At 41.6% G+C, this 21,528-nt stretch overlaps 1 protein-coding gene across 1 annotated transcript in view; it reads right to left on the bottom strand.

Moving 5' to 3' along the window:
- The window catches only part of LOC111217852 (tetratricopeptide repeat protein 28-like), a 115,358-nt gene extending 94,202 nt beyond the window's left edge, over positions 1 to 21,156 (bottom strand). The window contains exons 1-2 of the mRNA XM_022739851.1: positions 21,127 to 21,156; positions 13,608 to 13,970 (exon numbers count right to left, since the gene is read on the bottom strand). Of these exons, the coding sequence (XP_022595572.1) occupies positions 13,608 to 13,970; positions 21,127 to 21,156 (393 nt within the window). The remainder of the gene's footprint in view (positions 1 to 13,607; positions 13,971 to 21,126) is intronic.
- Between the last annotated feature and the right edge of the window lie 372 nt (positions 21,157 to 21,528).

The following is a 21,528-nucleotide window of genomic DNA, read 5'->3' as shown; positions in this document are numbered from 1 at the left end:
CACACAATTGATGATAGCAGTCCTACTGAGACAGGTAGGGCATGTGAGAAATATCATGTAGGTGACAAAGCGTAATGAAAAACGAAAACTTATGCAACATGTCTCAGCTTGTTATGATGGTACTCAACTGAGAAAATAAACGTACAACAACAAAGTATAAAATCAGTAGGTCAGTGGCGGGTTGTTATGTGTGATTGTGTGTGCGTGGTTTGTGTCGTTGTGTGTGCTTGTGTGCTATGTGCTATGCCCTGTTGTATTTCATTGTTTCATGATTAGACTTGCCAAGCCTTAGAATCTATTTCTAATCTCGAAATAATGAGCGTTTATTCGTGCCTATTATGGACAAGTTTTGTATTAAATTTGTGGTGATATACTATGTATCTTTATATTAGCTGCACAACTACAAAGACGCACACACACTAACAAGCACACACACCTACTAACCAACACACACACAGCACACACATTACACACACATCCACAGCACACACACCGAACACGACACATCACACTATCCACACACACACACACCGATAACCATCAGCTTCTCTGATATCTCGACGTATCGTTCTAACTTAAGGATTACTCAAAAGTGTACACCCTCGACTGTCGTGGTGAGTGGGCGAGAGCTTGTTAGCACTTAGCACCTCTGGTCCCTCTGAGCACACTTTATGTGAAGTCTATTTACCAGCTGATCATACACTCGTGTCCTTCATACCTATCCTTTCCTCTCGTTTCCCTCACTCCTCTGGATGTACAGGATGGGCAGAAGATGCGTCAGAGAGGAGAAGGCTGCTGATACATGTCTTGAGAAATTCGACACCTTTGGCACGAAGCGTGTTATTCACCAATTACAAGCAGATTACAGATGGGCACGAAGCGTTCAGATTCCACTGTCAAGCACTACAGGAGCTGCATAATAACTATTATTCATTATTTATTATGGCTATGGCAGTGTGGTTCCGCACGGCTGTTGGCCGCGACGCCTGCACTCCATTGCGTCTGGGTCTCGGATGTGTATTACAAGTGGAGCTCAACGCAATCATTAGCAAAGGCAGTACCAATTTTGGTAGAGAAAAAAAATAACAAATGAATAATACTCTATATTAAGACTGATCTTAAAATCATAAGGTGTAGAGCAACGTGGGCAATGACAGGAGAGTGTCACGATCTTAGTACGACCGATTGGAGCAGTATGTTGAACAGTAACCCTGATTATTTTCAAGGAGTTTGATTGAAAACAAGAAATTGTTGGCCTTGTCATCACTTTGCGGGCTTTCATGGACAGCTAATATATCCTGTATCCAAATGATTTAATGAATAAAGAAAATAACATGGCGAAAATTAATTAATAATGAAGAAACTAGGTCGAATCGCACAGCAGAGTTCAACCATGAAAACGCCAGAGAGCAAGCTATTTTTTTTACTATTAACTAAACGCTAAGAAGTAAAATGTTTCTGCAATCATTCTCAGTGTAAATGGAACTGTGAACATGGTGTATTGAATATACTGATCCCTCCGGCCTCTCTCTTAGCGGAATACCTAACATGCTGAAAGCTGCATATTTGATTACTTTGATATGTTCGCTAATAATTCCCTGCTCTGTTCCGCTTAAAGATGGGCGAGAAAAAAAAATAAAAGCCACATGCAGCTTTTTCAAGAGTTTCAAGCTAACTCTATGAATATTTAAATTTCATTTTTTTTTGGGTTAAAAGATAAGGCTGGGACATACAAGGAGAGAATACCCCCTTATCTGGATTGTGAAACTGCTGGATGCTGGCTGCGTTCTCATTAAGCCTTGAGTGCGCGTATTGTGTCGGAGTGAGCCCCCGACCGTCGTCACACACACACACACACACACACACACACACGCACACACACACACACACACACACACACACAAATAATTACAGTGCTCTGAGGGGGTGAAAATCATGTTACAATAACAAACTTACACTGTCCAGGCTTGTATGTGTCCACGAGAAAATAAATTACAACACAAAGTAAAAGAGGTCAGTGGGTTTGTGTGTGTGTGTGTGTGTGTGTGTGTGCGTGTGTGTGTGTGTGTGTGTGTGTGTGTGTGTGCTGCCTGTTGTATTTATGTTTCCATGGTAGACTTCCACAGCTAACTAATAGCTAATTTGATATGTTCGTGCCTTATGGCAAGGTTGTATTAAATTGTGTGCATATTATGCTCTTTAATGCGCACACACACACACACACACACACACACACACACACACACAGGTAACCTCAGCTCTTCTGATATTCGACTATATTACTAAGGTGTACCTGACAGCCGTGTTAGTGGAGAGCTGTACACTGAGCCCACTCTGGTCCCTCGGGACACTTGTGAAGGTCATATTTAGCCAGCTGACATAACACTCCTCCTCCTCCTCCTCCTCCTCCTCCTCCTCCTCTGGATGTAACAGGAGCAGAGCGTCAGAGAGGAGAAGGTGCTGATAACATGTCTGAGAAATTCACACCTTTGGCACGAAGCGTGTTATTCACCAATTAACAGCAGATTACAGAGAGCACGAAGCGTTCATTCACTGTCAACACTACAGGGCTGCAAATAACTATTATTCATATTATTAGTCTATGGCAGTGGTTCCCAGCCTGTGGGCCGCGACCCACTGCTGGGCCGCGATGGTATTACAAGTGGACCAACGAATCATTAGCAAAGCAGTACAATTTTGGTGAGAAAAAAATAACTATCACAATCACTGTGAGAAGCCAATGACAGGAAGTGTCACGTTGTCGCCGCTGGACAGTAATGTGACAGTAACCTGAATATTTTCAGGGTTTCGGACTGAAAACAAGAAATTTGCTTCATCACTTTGGGCTTTAGGACACTATTATCTGATCAAATGATTAATAAAGAAAATAACTGGCAAATTAATTAATAATGAAAACAGTCTCGCACAGAAATATCCATGAAACACGCCAGAGACAGCTAAACATAACTCGTAAAGTAAATGTTCTGCATTCATTTCTCAGTGTAATCTGTGAACATGGTGTGAAAACTGATCCCCGTCTCTCTGGAGGAGACCTGAACATGTGAAAGCTGCATATTTGATTACTTATTTCGGTCAGATAATTCCCCCTGCTGTTACGCTTAAGTGGAAAAAAAGAAAGAAAAAAAAAGCACATGCAGCTTTTCAAGAGTTTCACTTAAACTCATGAATATGTAATTTCATTTTTGGGTTAAAGATAAGCTGGGACATACAAGAGAGAATTAACCCCTATCTGATTGTGAAACTGCTGAGTGCTGCGTTCATTAAGCCTTTGATGCCGGCGTATTGTGTCGAGTGAGCCCTCGACCGTTTTTCTGTTAGGATAAAGAACAAACAGGCTCACGTAGTTTTCTGTTGTTATTGATACCCTGTGTGGAAGCGAGACCCGGCGCTCAGACAGACAGTTGGTGGCACATATGCCTGGTGGAGCTGGCGAGCCCGGCAGCCTGGCACAGAGGCGCCGGGGCCCTGCCAAACAGATGAGCCTGTTATTATGTTTGGTTTAAATGGTACACACCGATCGACTTCGATGGTGAAGAGGAGCTTTCTTGTTTTTTCTCTCTCTCTCTCTTCATGGTCTGATTTTGGGGCGTTCCTGGTTCCTGAAGTTAAAGCCTCATTTTGTCTCGTGACTCCAGAGACGCAGGAAGTACTGAGATCTTTCACTTCAGTAACTACAGAGATACCACAGTGACTAGAAAACGCCCCTCATTCAAAATCCTAATCTGCCAATTATTGTCTCGATTAATCAATGAATCAGTCGATCTACAGAACATCAGACGCCAGTGAAAAATCCAGCCAGTGAACAAACACACAGGTCGTTCTTTTTCAACCCTCCGAAACGACCCACAGGAGTGTCTCCTGACGGCAGCAGGCGTACCGGACCTTGGTTGTCATGGTTACAATAACAAACACGCACTCTGTGCCGAGAGCAGCCTACCTAGCTTCGTCACCATGGTTACCACAATAACAGTCACGGGTTGGTTAGGTTTAGGAAAAGACAGCTATTCGAGTTAAAATAAGTACTTCCTCAACAATAGACGATCTTTGTCGTCATGGTTACAATAATAACAGCGTTGTTAACTTTGTCGAACAACGTTCACGGATAATAGAAACAACGTAAACTGCCGGTTTCACAAGGGAATCGAACATCAACTCATGTGTCATATTCATCCGTCCACCACCTCCGCCTCCTCCTGACGTGGACTTACTTACTTACTACGACCACTTGATGTTGCCTAGCAACAAAACGTAACTATGGGTCATAACAACCTGCTGCACAGACGACCTGTGGGCTCATCTCTATAGTTTTCTAGAGCCTTGTTCCTTGTTTTATTCAAATAACAGTCTAAAATCCTGAGATATCTATAATGTAAGAGAAGAAAAGGCATCAGATTCTCACATTTTAGAGGCTGAAACAAATGAAAGTTTGACATTTGTGCTTGAAAATTTATGCATAATTGCCAATAATCGACTAACTGTTTCAGCTCTAAACCTGATTTGTAAGAAAACTGAAATGATGAAACCTGGTGACCTTAAAATAAACCTTATGTGATAATAACATTATCTCAGAGAGCCGAGTGTTTCTGTGCGCAGTAACACTGAGGATAAACAGGAACACAGAATGAGAACAAAGCCAGCGTGCCCTCTCACTTCACCGCTCTGTAAAAGCCAGATAGATTATTTACTGCACGAACCAAATGAGCGTCGTCTCCTTTGGGAGGCAACTAAGCACAAAATCCACAATTTTGAATTTCATGTTTCAAGTGATTTTCTTCTCCTTAGACCTTTATGCTCTGTAATAAAAGAAATCAGCCACACACACACACACACACACACACACACACACACACACACACATACACACTAGTCATCTGAGCTTATAAATCCTGAGAACAATTTCACACAAGAAAAAGATAATCCATAATTTGAACCACTGTTGCCATAGTGACAGGCCGGTCCGCTCAGCGACATGAAGCACTGCAACAAGTCCGTTTAATACAGGACAACATGAGGGGGCATCCACGCAGATCTGGAGGCAAACTGACAGAAGATATCTCTCATTTTAGTTGTAGTGGAACATGAGCACGGTGTGTGAAGCATAAATAGAGTGAGGGGAGAAGAACATGGTGCCAAGATAGTTCGCTTACAGCAAAAAAATAAGATAAAAAAAAAAGACTGATGCAAAAGACTATCAGTTAAAAGCTGACCTAGAAAACCTACTTTCAACTCAGTGGCATCCCAAGATCTAGATAAAGAGCCACAGGGATACAGTTTCTTTATGTTCTGGATCTACCCCAGTGGTCTCCAAGGTGGTCGTACTGGAAACACTTCTGAAGACGTCATTTTAAAAGGATCTTTTTTTTGTTTTTATTGTCAACAAATCCCATAAGAAGACCAAAACCAACAACGAATTCAAGTTAAAGCTCAGCTTTACTCGTCACTGAGCCACTCCTGAATTCACACATTTAGCAAAAGTTAGCAAAATGCTAACAGCAGCATGTTAGCGGGGGTCATCTTGAGGGAGTCGAGTAACGATGTACACATCACTATAATAGCAGAAATAGCATTTTAGAGTGAAATTTGTTATTTAATTGGTTGATTTGGACTTTTCAAATTAACAGTATGATCCAAAAACATTATATTATAGCCTGAGTAAAGCCTGTAGGTCTTCCTCTTGGGCTGCAGGTGTACCCTCCACCAATCAGGGGGTAGAACAGTATTGTCTATGTAGCCTGAAAAATCACTTGCTGTTGTTTGCAAAGCTTCATTTTTGTGACTTGGTCATTTTGGTGACTGTATCAAACCGGAACCTTGGTGATACTCTAGCTAGCATGCTAGCATTGTTGCTTACAATCAGTCTTTTTGCTACTTACATCATGATCTGCATTGACGCTTGTACCCCTCATACCTGCTCCACTACACTACTTTCTGAAAAGTGCAGTTTACAGAACTCACACTGCTCTTATTCATCACTGCCAGCGACCTCTCAATCAGTTTGAATGATCACCGTGCTGATGTGCTGTTCTCCTGGTGGAGACAGTGGGATAAGTGGCCAACACTGTAATCGTGATGCTTTTATATTATTGTGATGAGATGAAGAGTCCAGTTGATAAACAACAAGATTGACAGGCTTGTCAGATTTATGCTGCCGTTTAATTATTTTAAGTGTGCCTCATAAAAAGGAAGACCGTAAGCCAGGATGTGAACCCTGCTTGTGTTACACACACTCCCATCACATTCTCAAAAACTCTTTGAAGCTCAAACCCAACCTCGCCCGCCTCCACCGACGCCCACACAGACATCACAGGAGTCCCAAATACGTGATTGTTCATTAACCTCAACCTCTGTCTTGAAATAGCAACATACAGCCCATTATTAGTGAGTCATTCCCCCTGCTGTTTATCTCTCCTCTCTTCTTTCTGTTTTTTCTTCCTTCAGGTCTATTACTCAGAGGCCGCTCTGTTCCAAAAGCACTGAGGGGTAACCGAGAAATCCCAAGACCCACGTCAAGGACGACAAGTCCCACAGTAAAGCATGGAGCTATATGCAGTGATGAGGGACCAGTGGTCTCAGTGAAAACATGCAGTAGTTAAAGGATTATTCTGGTTTGTCACAACTTGGACCTTATTTTTACCTCCTCTGTGTGTTTGTTGGTTTATTAGTTTGTTTGTTTGTTTGTTTGTTTGTGGGGGGAGGGGGGCTCCAGGAATTTTTTTTATCAGTTTTCTTATATTGTGCAGGTATTTTTCAACATTTCTCTTGATCTTAATAAAAATCAGACATGAATGGTGTTGAAATCTATGACCTTGTTCAATTTGGTGCAAGTCCAGATCATCTCAATTCATCCAATTCTTTAATTACTGGCCTCACACTTAGTGCTAATTAGCAAATATCAGCATGTTAACGCGTGGAACTAAGATGGTGATAACATGGTAAACATTATATCTGCATCATGTTTCCTGGCTGAAGCTCAAATGCTACTTACATAATGTTCTTTGATGCTAATACCAAACAACATTTACATCTCGTTCTTGTTCTCGTCAAAGTAAAGGACGTCTGTGAACGCTGTGGCCTCGCCTCAACAACGTCCGACAGGGTGAGAATCATGTACAGTCGGACCAACTGTTTACCCAGATTTAAATTCTGCTTGTGCTCTGGTCATTTGATGCTCGAAGCCGGGACATAAATCCTTATCGTGTGACATTCATTTTCACTCATTCACACTCCGACAGCGGTCACACCACACCGTCTTCAAGTCACTCTTTCATTATCTCCCACTGCTGTTATCTTTCTCCTTCCTCTGCAGTTCTCTTTGCACGGACAGGCGAGGCACCAGACTGTGAGCAAGAGAGATGTACGCAGAGGGAGGATAAAGAAAAAAAAAAAAAGAAAAGGGAGAGAGAGATTCCAGTAGGACGGTTGCTGAGACAGCAGAGTTCGGTCAAGTCTGGCTGTGTGTGAGCAGATGTCTTACAGCAGCGTATGAACCAACACTGCAAGCAGAGAAGTAGGAGCGTATCTCTCAATTGATACCAGACAATTAGGCTCCACTTCTAGGCAAAATCAAAACTCATTACACTCTGCAGGCGAGAGGTAGTGCAAGTCTGGGTGTGTGTGTGTGTGTGTGTGTGTGTGTGTGTGTGTGTGTGTGTGTGTGTGTGTGTGTGTGTGTGTGTGTGTGTGTGTGTGTGTGAGAGAAAGAGCAAGCAGCAGGTTATTTGCTGATGTTCACTTTTCTCCATGTTATCAAATTCACTTACAGATGAGAAGCTGTGAGGTGCAGCACATCTGGCCCTGCTGCTGCTGCTGCTGTTGTTAATGGGAGCGATAAGGTGTAGGAAAAGAAGTGAAGAAGAAAACGGGAGAGAGAATGCAGAGTGATTATTAAAACCCAGACACTTAAAGAACAATTAACACACTTCCCCTCCACACGAGGTGACGGAGCAGCTATTAAAGCAAACACAGTATCCTATCTCTGCGGCGTTGGATAGCCTTTTAGCCTGGCTTGGATCACATGGATTGTGCATGCCTGTGAGCTGCAAAGCCTCATGTGATGTGGGTCATGGGGGGGGGGGGGGGGATGTAACAAAGGAAAAGTTGTGTTTGAGCTCCCCGTGGTTGTGACCAGGCCGTTCCCCCGGTGCGCCAGTGCTGCACTCTAGTGGCTGCATCGGAAACACATCCTTTTCATTTCAATGTGACTCATTATAACAGGTTTGGTAATGATTTATTTTGCAGATCCTAAAAACGTCTGCAAAGTTTCCTGGAAAGACGTAGAAGACATTTGGAGCTAATTACAGGGTGAAATCAAGAAAAGTGATCTGAATCAGATTTCTTCCTGCAGGGCTGCAACTAACTATTACTTTTGTTATAGATTAACCGCTTGATTTTGTTTGTTTTTTTTGATTAACTGATTGATTATTTGGTCTATAAAATGTCAGAAAACAACTAGAGCCCAAGATGACATTTACAAATGTCTTATCTTATCCAACTAACAGTCCAAACCCCAAAGATATTCAATTTAAAATTATATAAAATCTTCACATCTGCATCACAATTGGCTAATTGATAAAACAGTTCATTCTTGCATCCCAGAGCTCAAAGCGACGTCTTCAAATTGCTCGTTCTTTGTCCGAGAAACAGTTAAAACCCAAAGAGATTCAGTTTACAATGAAAGCAGACAATAAACCCACATTTAAGAGGCTGGCACAGACACATTTTTGTCATTTTGTTGCTTCAAAAGTGACTCAAACAATCGATCAATTATCGAAATAGTTGACAACTGCGTGAGAGACTAATAACTGCAGCTCTAAGTTGTTTGAGGCTGATTTGAAGAGTTCTGAAGAGAACATACAAAAACAACTAAATCCAACAGGCGCATGCACAAAAGCCGAAATGGAGCAGACAAAGTGAAATATCTCCCTGTTGGAAACTCACTCTCCTCACATGGTCTGCAGTAAGTCGTGGATTACCCTACTGACCCAGACTGAGTTCTCAATGACACAATTTCGGATGTAGCACAAACTCCCCAGAGAACATTACTATCAGATCGTCACAGTCCCGCTCAAGTCATGGGGTCTTCAATTTGTCCGACCAGGGAGAAACCCAAACATGAGCACACTGAATCTTTTCACTTGTTTAAATCACATTACAATGTAAACTCTGTCATGTGGAGAACCTTCCCAAACCGGCCATTTTAGGCCCCCGAGTCCCACTTAAAGGGACGGGACTCTGTGCTTTCTCCGCCCGTATGTCAGTAATATTTTAGCAGCATGTGGTTACAGAGTAGTTTCTTAATGACAGGGGAAGCCTGAGCGGTGCGGGGCCAGCTCCGCGGCCTTCTGCGTAAACAGGCGTAGCTGGCTGCCATCTGGTTGGCTTCCACTTCAGAGCGGAGAGCCCGTCGTCGTTTACTGATCATCTGCACTGATTCCAGCTACAACTCCCACAGCAGAATATTTAGGAACAGTTTAGGACAGGCCACACGATTAAAGGCCCACTTCACCCAACTCACAGAAAAAAAAACTTCCTCTCGTTTACTTCTACAAAGAGTCGAGCCGTTCAGATTGTTAAGATTTTGACTTATTTGTCTCTGAGATTTCTGTCTCTACTCCGGTGTAATGAAGGTGAAAAAAATTCAACATCATTTTCTCTTTCCAAAAACGGCGTCCCTGTTTTCACTGGGGCTGTTTCTTCTGTAGACGTATGATGAAAACTGTTCCCAGAGAGGTTTGTGAATCAACCTCAGCAACCAAACACAGCAACTCACAAGTATTCACAACATCAATTACTCTGACTATTACTTCCTTGATGAAGCTATTAGTGTTTTTTTGCTCTATTAATGTAAATAAAATTAGGAAAATTGTGAAAAGAGTCGAAGATGACATCTTCAAATGTCTAATTTTGTTGGAACAACAGTGAAAAAGCCAAAGATGTTCGATGTACAGTGACGTAAAGCAGAAGGAAGCACTGATACTCAGATTTGAGACACTGGAACCATCAAATTTTGGGCATTTTTTCCTTGGAACATAAAAAACAACTGATTGATAGTCGTCGATTAATTTTCTGTTCATTGACTAATCAATGAATCCACTAATTATTTCGGCTTTCAAAATCTGAGCCATGTTAAAACCTGGAGACATAAAAAACCAAATCTGTTGTTCATGGCTAGTTATCACCTTAATGTTCTTAGTGAGGAGCAATCTCTACACAAGGTCCATTTAGGAGCTGCTCTGGTGCTTCACACGATCTTCATCATCATCATCATCATCATCATCATCTCGCAGTGATGAACCCACAGAGAAATATCACCTGAATCTTTTAACGTCTTCTGAGTTGGTGGAGACCAGAAACTGAGGGTGAATATGAGACTTAAATTGATCGTGTGGACACAAACATGACTATAAACAAATGACATTGTTAATCTGTGTCAACACAATGTGTAAATAAGCAAGGTTGTTTTTTATCAATCTCTAACTTTTGGTTGCCCCGTCCTTAAATTTGTGGCTGAGGGTGAATTGTCCAAAAACAGAGTGAACTCGGACACGCTACTTTATCTTAAAACAGATCTGGTGCCATACATCTGCTGTTGTGCCTCTTTTCTAGGACATGAGAGGCCCAAACAGACGTCTTTATTTGTGGGACCAAAGAGTGAAGCAGTTTGTGTGCAGAAGCAAGAGTTTCCCAGACTGCTAAAGGCTTAGGAATCTGAATAAATGCACCTGTGTGGCGGTAAAAAGGCTTTTTGAAAGTACCTAACAACTTAACAAAAAAACACACAGAGCGAGTGCGCGGCTGACAGCAAACATTCATACACAAAACAGTCAGGTCTGTCGGAGAGAAAGAAAGGCTTTCGCTCCTGCAGCAGTTTTACTTCAGTGAAGTGACTTCATTTGAATCACAAAGGAACAAAAGGCTTTCTCAAAAAGCTTTGCGCTGAATGCAACGACAGAAAAGATAAAGCTGCACAAAAACAACATGAAAACACCATCAAAATGCAAAGAAGTTTTGTCATTCTGAACTATGTTGTTATCCAGATAAGCACACAAACATATGCGACTTTTGACCAGTTACACCCCTCTGTTCCCATGACCGAGATGCCTTTTTTTGTGTGTGTGTAGTGTGTGTGTGTGTGTGTGTGTGCCTGCGATACAGTGAGTGTGTGTTTGAGACTGTTGTGCCAACAGAGAAGTCGACAGGGGCAGCAATGGGACAAACTGTGGGAGGTAGAACAGAAAAGGAGAGAAGAAAAGAGAGGAGAGCGAAGCCGGCCGGCTGAAGAGCAGAAAGAGAGAAGTGAAGCAGAAGTAAACGTCCCTCTCAGAGAGACTCTCTCTTATTGGTAGTTCATTAGTCTTGACCTTGCCTTTGACCCACGGTGAATGCTGCAGCAAGCTCACTGCTATGACACCGCCACTATACAAGCCACACACACACACACACACACACACACACACACACACACACACACACACACACACACACACACACACACACACAAAGGAATGCTGCTTCTGTTATTGTCTTTAAGTGCCAAACTCAGGCCAAGGCCTAGCCAGGGTTTCAAAAACAAAATAACAGCCGTGCGAAGCTCTGTCTCACACACACACACACACACACACACAAACACACTGACATATACACACCCAAACACCACTTCCGTCCATTCTCTCTCACAGAGAAAGGAAGCGGAGTCGAGCTGGCCGGGCCCCAGTCGTCCAGACAGAGGCAGCCTGGCAAACCCTGTCTCATGCCTGCCTGCTTCCCCACTCTGAATGGCTTTAAAAGACTCTGTGAGCCCTCGCCATCCTTCACTTCTCCCCTCGCTGCTGACTGTGTCGGCGGATGTAAAGGGCCACTTCAAGTGTGAAGGAGAAGAACCTGATGCAGTTTCCAGACGTTCGTTTATCTGCTAAATGTGGCGGAAATGTGAAACACTGCACTTTTTAATACGACTCATTCTCTCTCACACGTCACTGAACCTGCCTCACACCACTGGAAATTAAAACCATATAGTCATGAAACTTCACAGGCGTTGAAGATAAAAAATCCTCTATTGCGGTATCTATAATATATCAATGAGGGGAGGCTAAATAAGTGAAACACCTCTGTATGATGCAATACAGCAAGTCTACATTCATTTTCTATGAGAAAAGAGGATTCTGGGAAAACGGGCAACAAGAAACCGACCAGAGACACATGAAAAGAAAGGAGTTGAAAGTTGGAATATTTAAATTTTATGTAAATGAGGAGGTTCCTCGGCAGTTTCCAAAAAAAAAAACTAAAAAAAAAACCAACCAAAGAGAAAGTGATGCAGCGGCGGGAATTAGAAAACCATCAACTGCACTTTCTGGAATTTCACTATTGTACGACCTAAATGCCCCTGAGGTTACAGATACAAACAAACATGAAGTTTGTTTGGTCCAAAAGTCACGTAAACTCTTCGAGAACGCTGTTGTTTATGCGTTTGCTAACGTACAAGCTGCTTGCTAGCTTGAAAGCATTAATATACAAAATCAAAAATCAAGAAATTACATGTTATTGAATCAAACATAACCCATGAGTTTAACTTAAATCATGTTATAGAATCGAGGTTTTTCTTCATGTGCATTGTCTCTGCAGCCTCCCATGACGTGAAAATGCCCACAGCAACAACACAAGAAGAAGTGGCGGCCATGATGAGACATGCAATGTTTACGTCCAGCTGTTCGTCTCTGTAATACGACCAGAGATGATACCACAGCATGACAAACTGAAAGTTGAGAAACTTCAGTCTATATTTTTATATCGCCCAACCTCACATCTCTCTCTAATGATGTACGGTTAGAGAACACACTGACACACTCTTACATCAGCGGCAACACACACCGTCTCCTTGTTTGGCTCCGTCACTGTCATCACACTGCATCTGCCAACACCAGCATATTTACAGGGATATCTCATTATGCTGAGTTAAATGTGTACGCTGTCCTTTTCAAACACACTCATCAAACAAAGACAGACTGTACGGCACAAGCTTTACATTACGCTCTAAAGGCACAACATGGGGACCGCAGCGGCTAAATAGCAGGCTTGTGTTCAGCTGCCGTACACCGGTAACAATCAAAAGTTTAGCCAAACAAGCTGTCTGACAGGATCTGGGATGGAGAGAGGGGAAATGAGGACTTGCTTCTTTCTGTGCAGCCAGTTAAAGATTGTCGGCTCTAACTTGGCAAAACCACAGGAAAGAAAAGCTGTGATTATTTCCAGCAACAGGTGATCAAAGATACTTCAACATGCTGACCTGGACATGAACTCCTGACAAACAGAGAGGAAGCCAACAGAGAGGGTAACATATTGATTATAAAGGTTTATAATTAGCTGTATTCCCTCTGCTCCATGTAGACGTACAGTAGATGTAGCATTAATGAGATGATTTTGAGAGGCAGGCAAGTGAAGAACCCATCCATACATCCATCACACATCCGTCTAACCATCTACTTAATGGATACATCCACTCTTCTGCTCCATAAAACCCATTCCCCACTCTTAGCTGCAGTGCCTTAATCACGCTGTGTGATTTAGCAACAAGGAGTCACAGCTCTTACCTTGGGCCATTTGGGATTGATGACACGTGCTTTGACCGCGTCGTCCAGAGCCGTGCTGTACTGACCCAGTCTGAGATAGGCGGCCGAGCGGTTACTGTACAGGATGCAGTTTTGGGGGTCGGCAGTCAGGGCCTCGCTGTACAGACGCACAGCCAGGGCGTACTCCCCCTGCTGGCAGGCCTGGTTGCTGCGACGCACACGCTCCAGGAACTCTGCTTTGCTCAGGCCGGGGGGGGTGCAGCCGGACGGTCGCTCTGTCCTTTTCAACGTCGGGGCTGAAGGCATCACAGGGGAGGAAGAGGAGGAGGATGACGAAGGAGGGTTGGTGGTCCTGCTGGTGGAGCGAGAACCAAACAGGGAGAACTGAGGAGCAGAAGGGGAGGGAGAGGAGAGACTGGTTAAATGTACAGCTGAAATGATCGCTCCATTAGTCAGTAACTATTTTATTGTTACTTCAATCAAAAACATTTCCTTGTTCCAGCTTCTCATATCTGAGGATTTTCTGCTTTTCTCTGTCTTATATCATTGTAAAATCAATATCTTTGGTTCTTGGATTATTGGTCGATTCTAGGAGAATTTAATATTTTCACCAATTTATTTTTACTTTTCACAAACGCCACAACCAAAACAACCAGAAGATTAATTCCACACTTAATTCTTATATTATTTGAGATTTGTTTAAATGTATGGTTTATGGTTTTATTTCATGTAATTTTGTAGATGTTGGTGTTGTATCTTGTATAATCATCAGTACTGTTCGACTAGTTTGGAAACTGGGCCTCGGCTTTCGTCATACGGAAGTAGGCGTAGTTTCATCTGAACTGGGTTGGAAGAACGTCCTGAACAGCATTCCAGCACCTTCAATTAGTAGTAGTAAATAGTAGTAAATAAATCTGACTGGCAGTTTCATACATAATAATGTGGGTCGGTGGACATTCAGAAAAATCCATCCCTTTGTGCCTGTCATTTTGGGTGCGCATGAGAGCGGGCTGCGTATGTGTCACTAAAAAGGTCAGATTGATCAAATTACATGAGAAATAAAAAATAAGTTTCAACAGACAAATAAATTGTGTTTTTGGCTGCTGTTACACAAGTAAAGAAAACATCTTCTTGCAAACAGAATCCTGCCCAGGACGACACAGAAACTGCAGCAGCCTCATTTGCATGATATGATCGTGTAGTTCCTGGCAAATGGGACACCAAAGTGCTGCGTGCACTTTTCTCTCCTGCTCGGTGGTAACAGCTCAAATTCCTCAGAGAGATGGAGAGAGAAAGGAGGAGAGTCAGGCAGAGACTCAGGCAGTCAGATGAGGGTTTTGTTCTTCTCCTTCGTTTCTGTCACACCCGCTGAAACTTTGTGTAAAATGTGCGCACTGAGGTTAGCTCTCTGCAGCTTTAACGTTGAACCGATGCCTCCCTCCCTGATCTGGTGTTTCCAAATTTGTCCTTTCACCAGAGCTTACACCAAGGCCTTCATTATATCTCTCTATTCCCCGCTCTCTCTCTCTCTCTCTCTCTCTCTCTCTGACACACACACACACAAACACACACTGAAATGTTTGGATACACACTTCAAATATGTAGACTGGAGGGATTCCGAAAACTTGCAAATGCATCATCCAACAGCTTTGAGTGAGAAGCCAGAGCATAACGCTGTTTGGAAAGGCAATGGAAATAGATTTGAAATAAACTGCAAGAAAAAAAATGTCTGGCCGTCTCACACCATCAAGTCAGTGAAGATTTGGGTCATTTTACATTAACACTGGACAGCTGCTACTTTTTGTACCATTTCGACGACAAAACGTTGGAGTGTAGTTTAGGTTTATTCTATATTTTTTAAACGTTAAGGGAGGTGAGGAGGGAACGATGTGAGGCAAAGATACTGTGTGAGGTCAAAGGGACAGGTGCATGCAGGTGTTGTAAAACTACAGTATGTAATATAAAGAGTGTATTTAGTCCAGAACAACTTGTAGGATTTCTTCTATTGGACACACAGCAGATTTACACGAGACCAAACAACACATCAAACGTCTCCATCTTGGCTCATCAAGTGAGCTGCAAAACATAATAACGTCTCGAGTTCTCAAGTCCATTTAATATTCACTGTTTACCTAATGGCATTCTTAATTAAGTGTGTCTCTGACAGATGGGGATGTGATTCATTTTGTAAACAATGGAGCTGCAGGCTGTTAATTGTGAGATTTAGGTGCGTTTTTTGTCACTGATCTTGGCACAGCCTTTGTAAACAGTGAGGTCAACAGTGAATGGATTAAAAAAATATCCAAAATAAAAGACGCTAAATCTTCTGTTTGGATCTGTTTTTCACGTTATTTATGCAATTAGTCGTTCCACTAAATTACCTGCAAGTTGAACTTAAATTAGAAGTTGTTTCGCAAAGGAAATTCTTCTAGATATTAAACACTCAAATTATTAAAGTTACTTTCTCAGATTTGTCTTGTCTCGTCTCTGGAAGGGAAATTACAGACTAGTTTACTTCCAAATATACAAATTATTTCAAAGCCTTCTCCACACTGTGAGAAATAAAATTCTGGTTGAGAAACATTGAATTTTTCATGTATTATTTTATATATTTGAATTAAGAGTAATCAAATCTAAATATTCTGAGTCTAAAAATACTAAAAACAGCTGTTTTTGGTATTAGCTACAGCACAGAGGAGTACTGCTCAATCCACAATTCACAGTCTTCTGACAGAGCTCATTTTTCAGCCGTTCTCTCCAGCATGCCATCACCATTCATGAATGTGCCATGTTGTTATGAAACACTTGTTCAAATATGACGAGTGTGATATGAAGCAGAGCTTGTTTAACGTGTTACCAGGGCTGTGTTTGCAGAAATAAACAAAGACGGCCACATATCATGAGTGTGGAACTTATGCGTAAATCTCTGAGCCTATTACTACTGAGTACAGTTAATAGAGCACATGAAGAAAAGTGAGTGGGGGGAGTTTAGTGTGGACTCTTGTAATCACACGGTTTACTTTACAGACTTCACAGAGCAGGTTATGTACACTGTTGTGTTCTCTAAACAGAGGCCTGATTTCGCTGAAGCCTCTCTTCAGTGTCGTGTGGGAGCACCTGAACACAAACTGCAAACGGTTTGTAAGAGCTGAAGTCACGTTTCTGAGGCAAAGTGAAAACTGGAAAATGAGAGATGTATCGACTGATCTGCTCTCAGTGGTCTGAGTTAATAACCCAAGCATATAGTACAATACTGTACTCAAGTACGATTTTGAGGTACTTGTATTTTATTTGAGTAATTCCACTTTATGCTACTTTATACTTGTACATTTTGGAAGCAAAATATTGCCAGCTGTGACTACCAGTTACTTTGCAACTTCAAATTAATAATACAAACTGGTAAATTATTATCTAATATTATAAATCAAGCCACACAGCGGTATATAAAATAGTCTGAAATGGCCTGCTGTATGATGATTACTCTGAACTGAGTATATTTTCATTCCTTCAAAATACATTTTGAATGCAGAACTTCTTTTTTGAGTGAGTCTTGGCCAAAATGGCGTCATAAAGATGACACACAAACTGACACTGAACACTAAAAAAAGAAGGAAAAACAAGAGATGCACTGATTGGAGTCACTTGATTAGCATCAGTGCTGATACTGACCTAATTTAATGGATCAGGTGTCTGCAAGACTTGACGGCTCCACATCAACGGGTCTTCATTCAGCTCTGTTCATTGATGCTTACGTTACTGTAGATACTACACCGTGTTCTGCATTTGCTTCACAATAAATAAATGTGAAGGCAAAGACAAGCCTTTACTCTGAAATTTTGTTTTTACTTAACCTTTATTTAAGCAGGAAGTCCCTTGAGATTAAAATCTCTTTTTCAGGGGAGACCTGGAAAATAACATGTGCAGTTTGGTGACGTAAGATTTACTCTATAAAGTTTATCTAAAACTAGATTTAGTAATTTTGAGCTTAATAAAAGGAAAACAGCTCAGTGAACCTTTAGAGAGCTGGAGTTAAAAACACGCTGTGGAGGAGCTGCGTTGCTAAGCAGTGTGGTTGTGGTTGACAAGCAAACAGATGGAAGAAAAGCACAGGTGAAGTGGTCTGGTGAAGATGTGCAGAAGCATGTAATTATGTTCAGTGAAGCCTCTTCCACCTCAGTCTGTTTTTGGAACGTCTCTGTCTGAACACAACACCAGTGATCCTACCACTACAACTGTGTGTGTGTCACATGTATAAGAAATGTTGAATGCGATTGTGTGTCTGTTGTTATGAGGCTGTAATTAAAATTAGTGCAGCCGTAAAATAGATGGTGTATGAACATTCACACTTTTCGTTTCAGAATTAAGTTACGGGCTCATGTTTCCTTTTACACTAAACAATGATTTCATCAAATTGGGGGGGGGGGCATTGAGTTTGGCTGATGAAGGCAATGTCGGGGAAGAGAAAATTTGGATTGGAAATGCATCAAACACATTGGAAATGACTGCATTTCTCTCTACTAGGAACAAAACCAGAAGAGATTACATGAAAACAACTGCAAATTGCCCATTTCAGTCCTTAAAATGTTGGATTTGAATTGGGACAACGTTGATGTATTTTTCACTAAACTCGTCCTTTTCCAAACCACATGCGTGTGCAGTCTGCTTCATCAGGATGTGATTTGATTTGTTGTGTCACCTGTCTGTGATGTTTGATATTGCAGGTGCAGTTTATTACCACATGCACACACACACACACACACACACAAAAAATGTACGTGCAAAACAGTTGACAAGTTGACAGCACTACGTCGCTCAGCAGGACGTTTCCACTGACAGTTTGTTATCGAAAGTGTCACTGCTGACATATGTATTTGCTGGCTTGAACACTACAACACACACACACACACACACACACACACGCACACACACACACACACACACACACACACGCACACACACACACACACACACACACACACGCACACACACACACACACACACACACACACGCACACACACACACACACACACACACACACGCACACACACACACACACACACACACACACGCACACACACACACACACACACACACACACGCACACACACACACACACACACACACACACAAAACAGACACAAATTATAGAAAAAATGTTAGGGTGTGTGAACAGAAGTTTGCACAGGAAAGAGTTCAAGTTGGAGGAACAACCCCATTCTCTCTCTCTCTCACACACACACACACACACACACACACACGCAAAAAGGACAAAAAAAGACAGGAACACAACATGAATATCCTGTGCAAGTCATTCCAATATCACACACACACACACACACGCACACACACACACACACACGCACTTCCCCTGTCTCCTGTCTTACTACTCCCAGCCGCCTTTTTCAGTCCAGGTCAAAGGGAGTACATTCCTGGAGAACAACACACACACACACAGACTTACACTGCGGGGCTGAATACCTGAAGGAGGAAATTGTGTCCCTCAGCGTGAACCTTTGTTCTTTTAATATAAGTCATGTTGTAGGTGAAGCATCGAGACAACAAGCTCTTATTAACTGCAGCCACATACAACATATGACGCCATGATGTCAGCTGAGAAGAAAGTTGATGTATTTATATTGTATATTTGTATGAGGTCAAGACTAAAGTTAACATGTTTTTTAGCATCAGTCAATGTTATGACTCTACATGAGCAGAATGAAAGAATTATGGCCTGACTGATATTACAGTGGATTAGAGTTGAAAATTAGTCAATCAACTGATTAGCTGAGCGACAGAAAATTAATCTGCAACTATTCTGGTAATGAATTAATTGTTCGGTGTTTTTTAGAGCAAAACTCCCTGGTCTCTTCTAGTTTCAGCTCCTCAGATGTGAATATTTATTTGCTTTTCTTTGTCATATTTGATAGTTAACTGAACATTTTGGAGTTTTTGACCGTTGGTTGGATTAAACGAGCATTTTCAAAACCTCAAAAATCACCTCAGTGTCAGAGAAACTTTAATTTTTCAGTATTTTCTGAGATTTAATATCATTCAAACAATTAATTAACTGAAAAAACAACTTGCAGATTAATCAATAATGAAAGTTATTGTGACAATAATACTGACTGTATCGAACTGGACATTTTACAGTTGAACCTGTCATTGCCCTCTGGAGGACAAACTTTGTAATGGTGACACTTAAAGCTGTAACTAACACTCAATAAATCTGATTATTTTCTTTCAAAACCTGATTAATCCTTTTGTCTTACAAATGTAATGTTGTCTGCAATGACTTCTCAAAGTGTGTTGTTTATTTCCAACCAATAGTCCATTCTCAAAGATATTCGATTTACAATGATTTAAAACAGAGAAAAGCAGCTAATGTTCAAATTGGAAAAACTGCAACCAATTCATTCTTTAAGTTTTGGATTGATAAATTACTTAACAATTTGTCAAAATAATTGGCAATGGATTTTCTTTCAGTCGACTAATCAGTTTCAGTTTATGGTGCAAAAAGACAAACTTTAACAGTGACATTGTCAATCACCCACCGGCCAACATTTACACAGATACTGATAAACACACTTTCAGCTAATATTTCAGTCTCTAAAAAGAATCCCTGTCATCTTCTAAGTCAGTTCCTAAACCTCTGATACACACTTCCCTCCGTGATGCCTTTTATTTTGCTGCTTTTCAGGTTACTTCTTTTTCTGGAATAAAGACTGAGGAAATTCGAGGTCTGCGCCAGCTCTCAGATCTTTGAAATTCAGGCATTCCTGTTAGTCACTGCTTACTATCAATAAACAACATGAAATAAATGTAACTGTACTATACTATTCTGTTTTACTCTACTTTATTGTATGTGTCTTTTTATATTGCTTGTTTCTTTTATATTTTTGTTTTAATGCATTTTTAAGTCTTGTAAAGTAGTTTACCTTGTTGTTGAAAGTTGAAATGTAAATGAATGAACCTTGCCTCACCTTCTTTAACTCTTTTAATCTATTTAATGAGGATAGTGTTTGATATATTTGATTTTGGCTGCTTTTCAGCTCTAATTAAATCAAATTAATGAATTAAATAAAAGCATTAAATTGTATTAAATGACCCCTATCTTTTTGCTTGTGCTTTGACTGTTAAGTCTATAAGTCATAGCTAACACCGACTTAACAAGGTGACATCCTCAGGCATAAGTGAAGGGTTAAGAGGGTTTTCAAAGCAGATGGAAGTGGAGTGGAAAAGTTGCTTTGCAGTGACCCCATCGTGCAGCCTCCTCTGCAGCCTGACAGAAATCAGATGGCAGCTGTGTGTAATCTCCTAACAGTAGTTTCAAAATAAATCCTGCAGGATGGAAACTCATGATGAGCTGTGAGCTGCCTGTTTGTCTGTAAACTGTCACACTGTTAGAATTTGTGCAAACGGGCTTTCTTTCTTTTTCCTCAGCCTCCCCGTAGGTTACACTACCACCCAGACCGATCACAACAGCGGATCGTGACATCTGTGAAACCACTAAATAAGTCATTGGTTTTCCACTGGCCTTACCTTTTCTTTCCTCGTTCTTTGCTTTTCCATCTCTGTCTGCTAAATCCGGCGACAGCGGCTCCAAACTTTCATCCCACAGCTGCAGAGAAGCAGGACAGGAAAACACTCAGCCACCATCCAAAACAATACAAGCCCTGAAGTTCACTGAAGCTTATCCAGAGTCTACTGCGCTTTGAATAACCGATGAAGTTAAGATGGGGAGACTCGTGTGCTATGTAGCGATCCTCCACAGTTTTTCTTGAGGAAAGTTAATCCAGAGTAAGTGCGCCATGTTCCCACAGCCGATCCTCTCCCCTTAGCGGAATTTTTGTCCGGTGAGAGGCGGGGATCCGGTCGGCTCCATGGCTGCAGCCTTCAGCAAGGTTTCAATTACATTTTCATGACATCAGAGAGGAGTTGAGT

The sequence above is a fragment of the Seriola dumerili genome, unplaced genomic scaffold (assembly GCF_002260705.1).
Source record: "Seriola dumerili isolate Sdu_G_001 unplaced genomic scaffold, Sdu_1.0 BDQW01000047.1, whole genome shotgun sequence".
Classification (NCBI taxonomy): Eukaryota; Metazoa; Chordata; class Actinopteri; order Carangiformes; family Carangidae; genus Seriola; species Seriola dumerili.
Note: the sequence above shows the minus strand (reverse complement) of the source record. Positions and strands in the feature narration are given on the sequence as shown.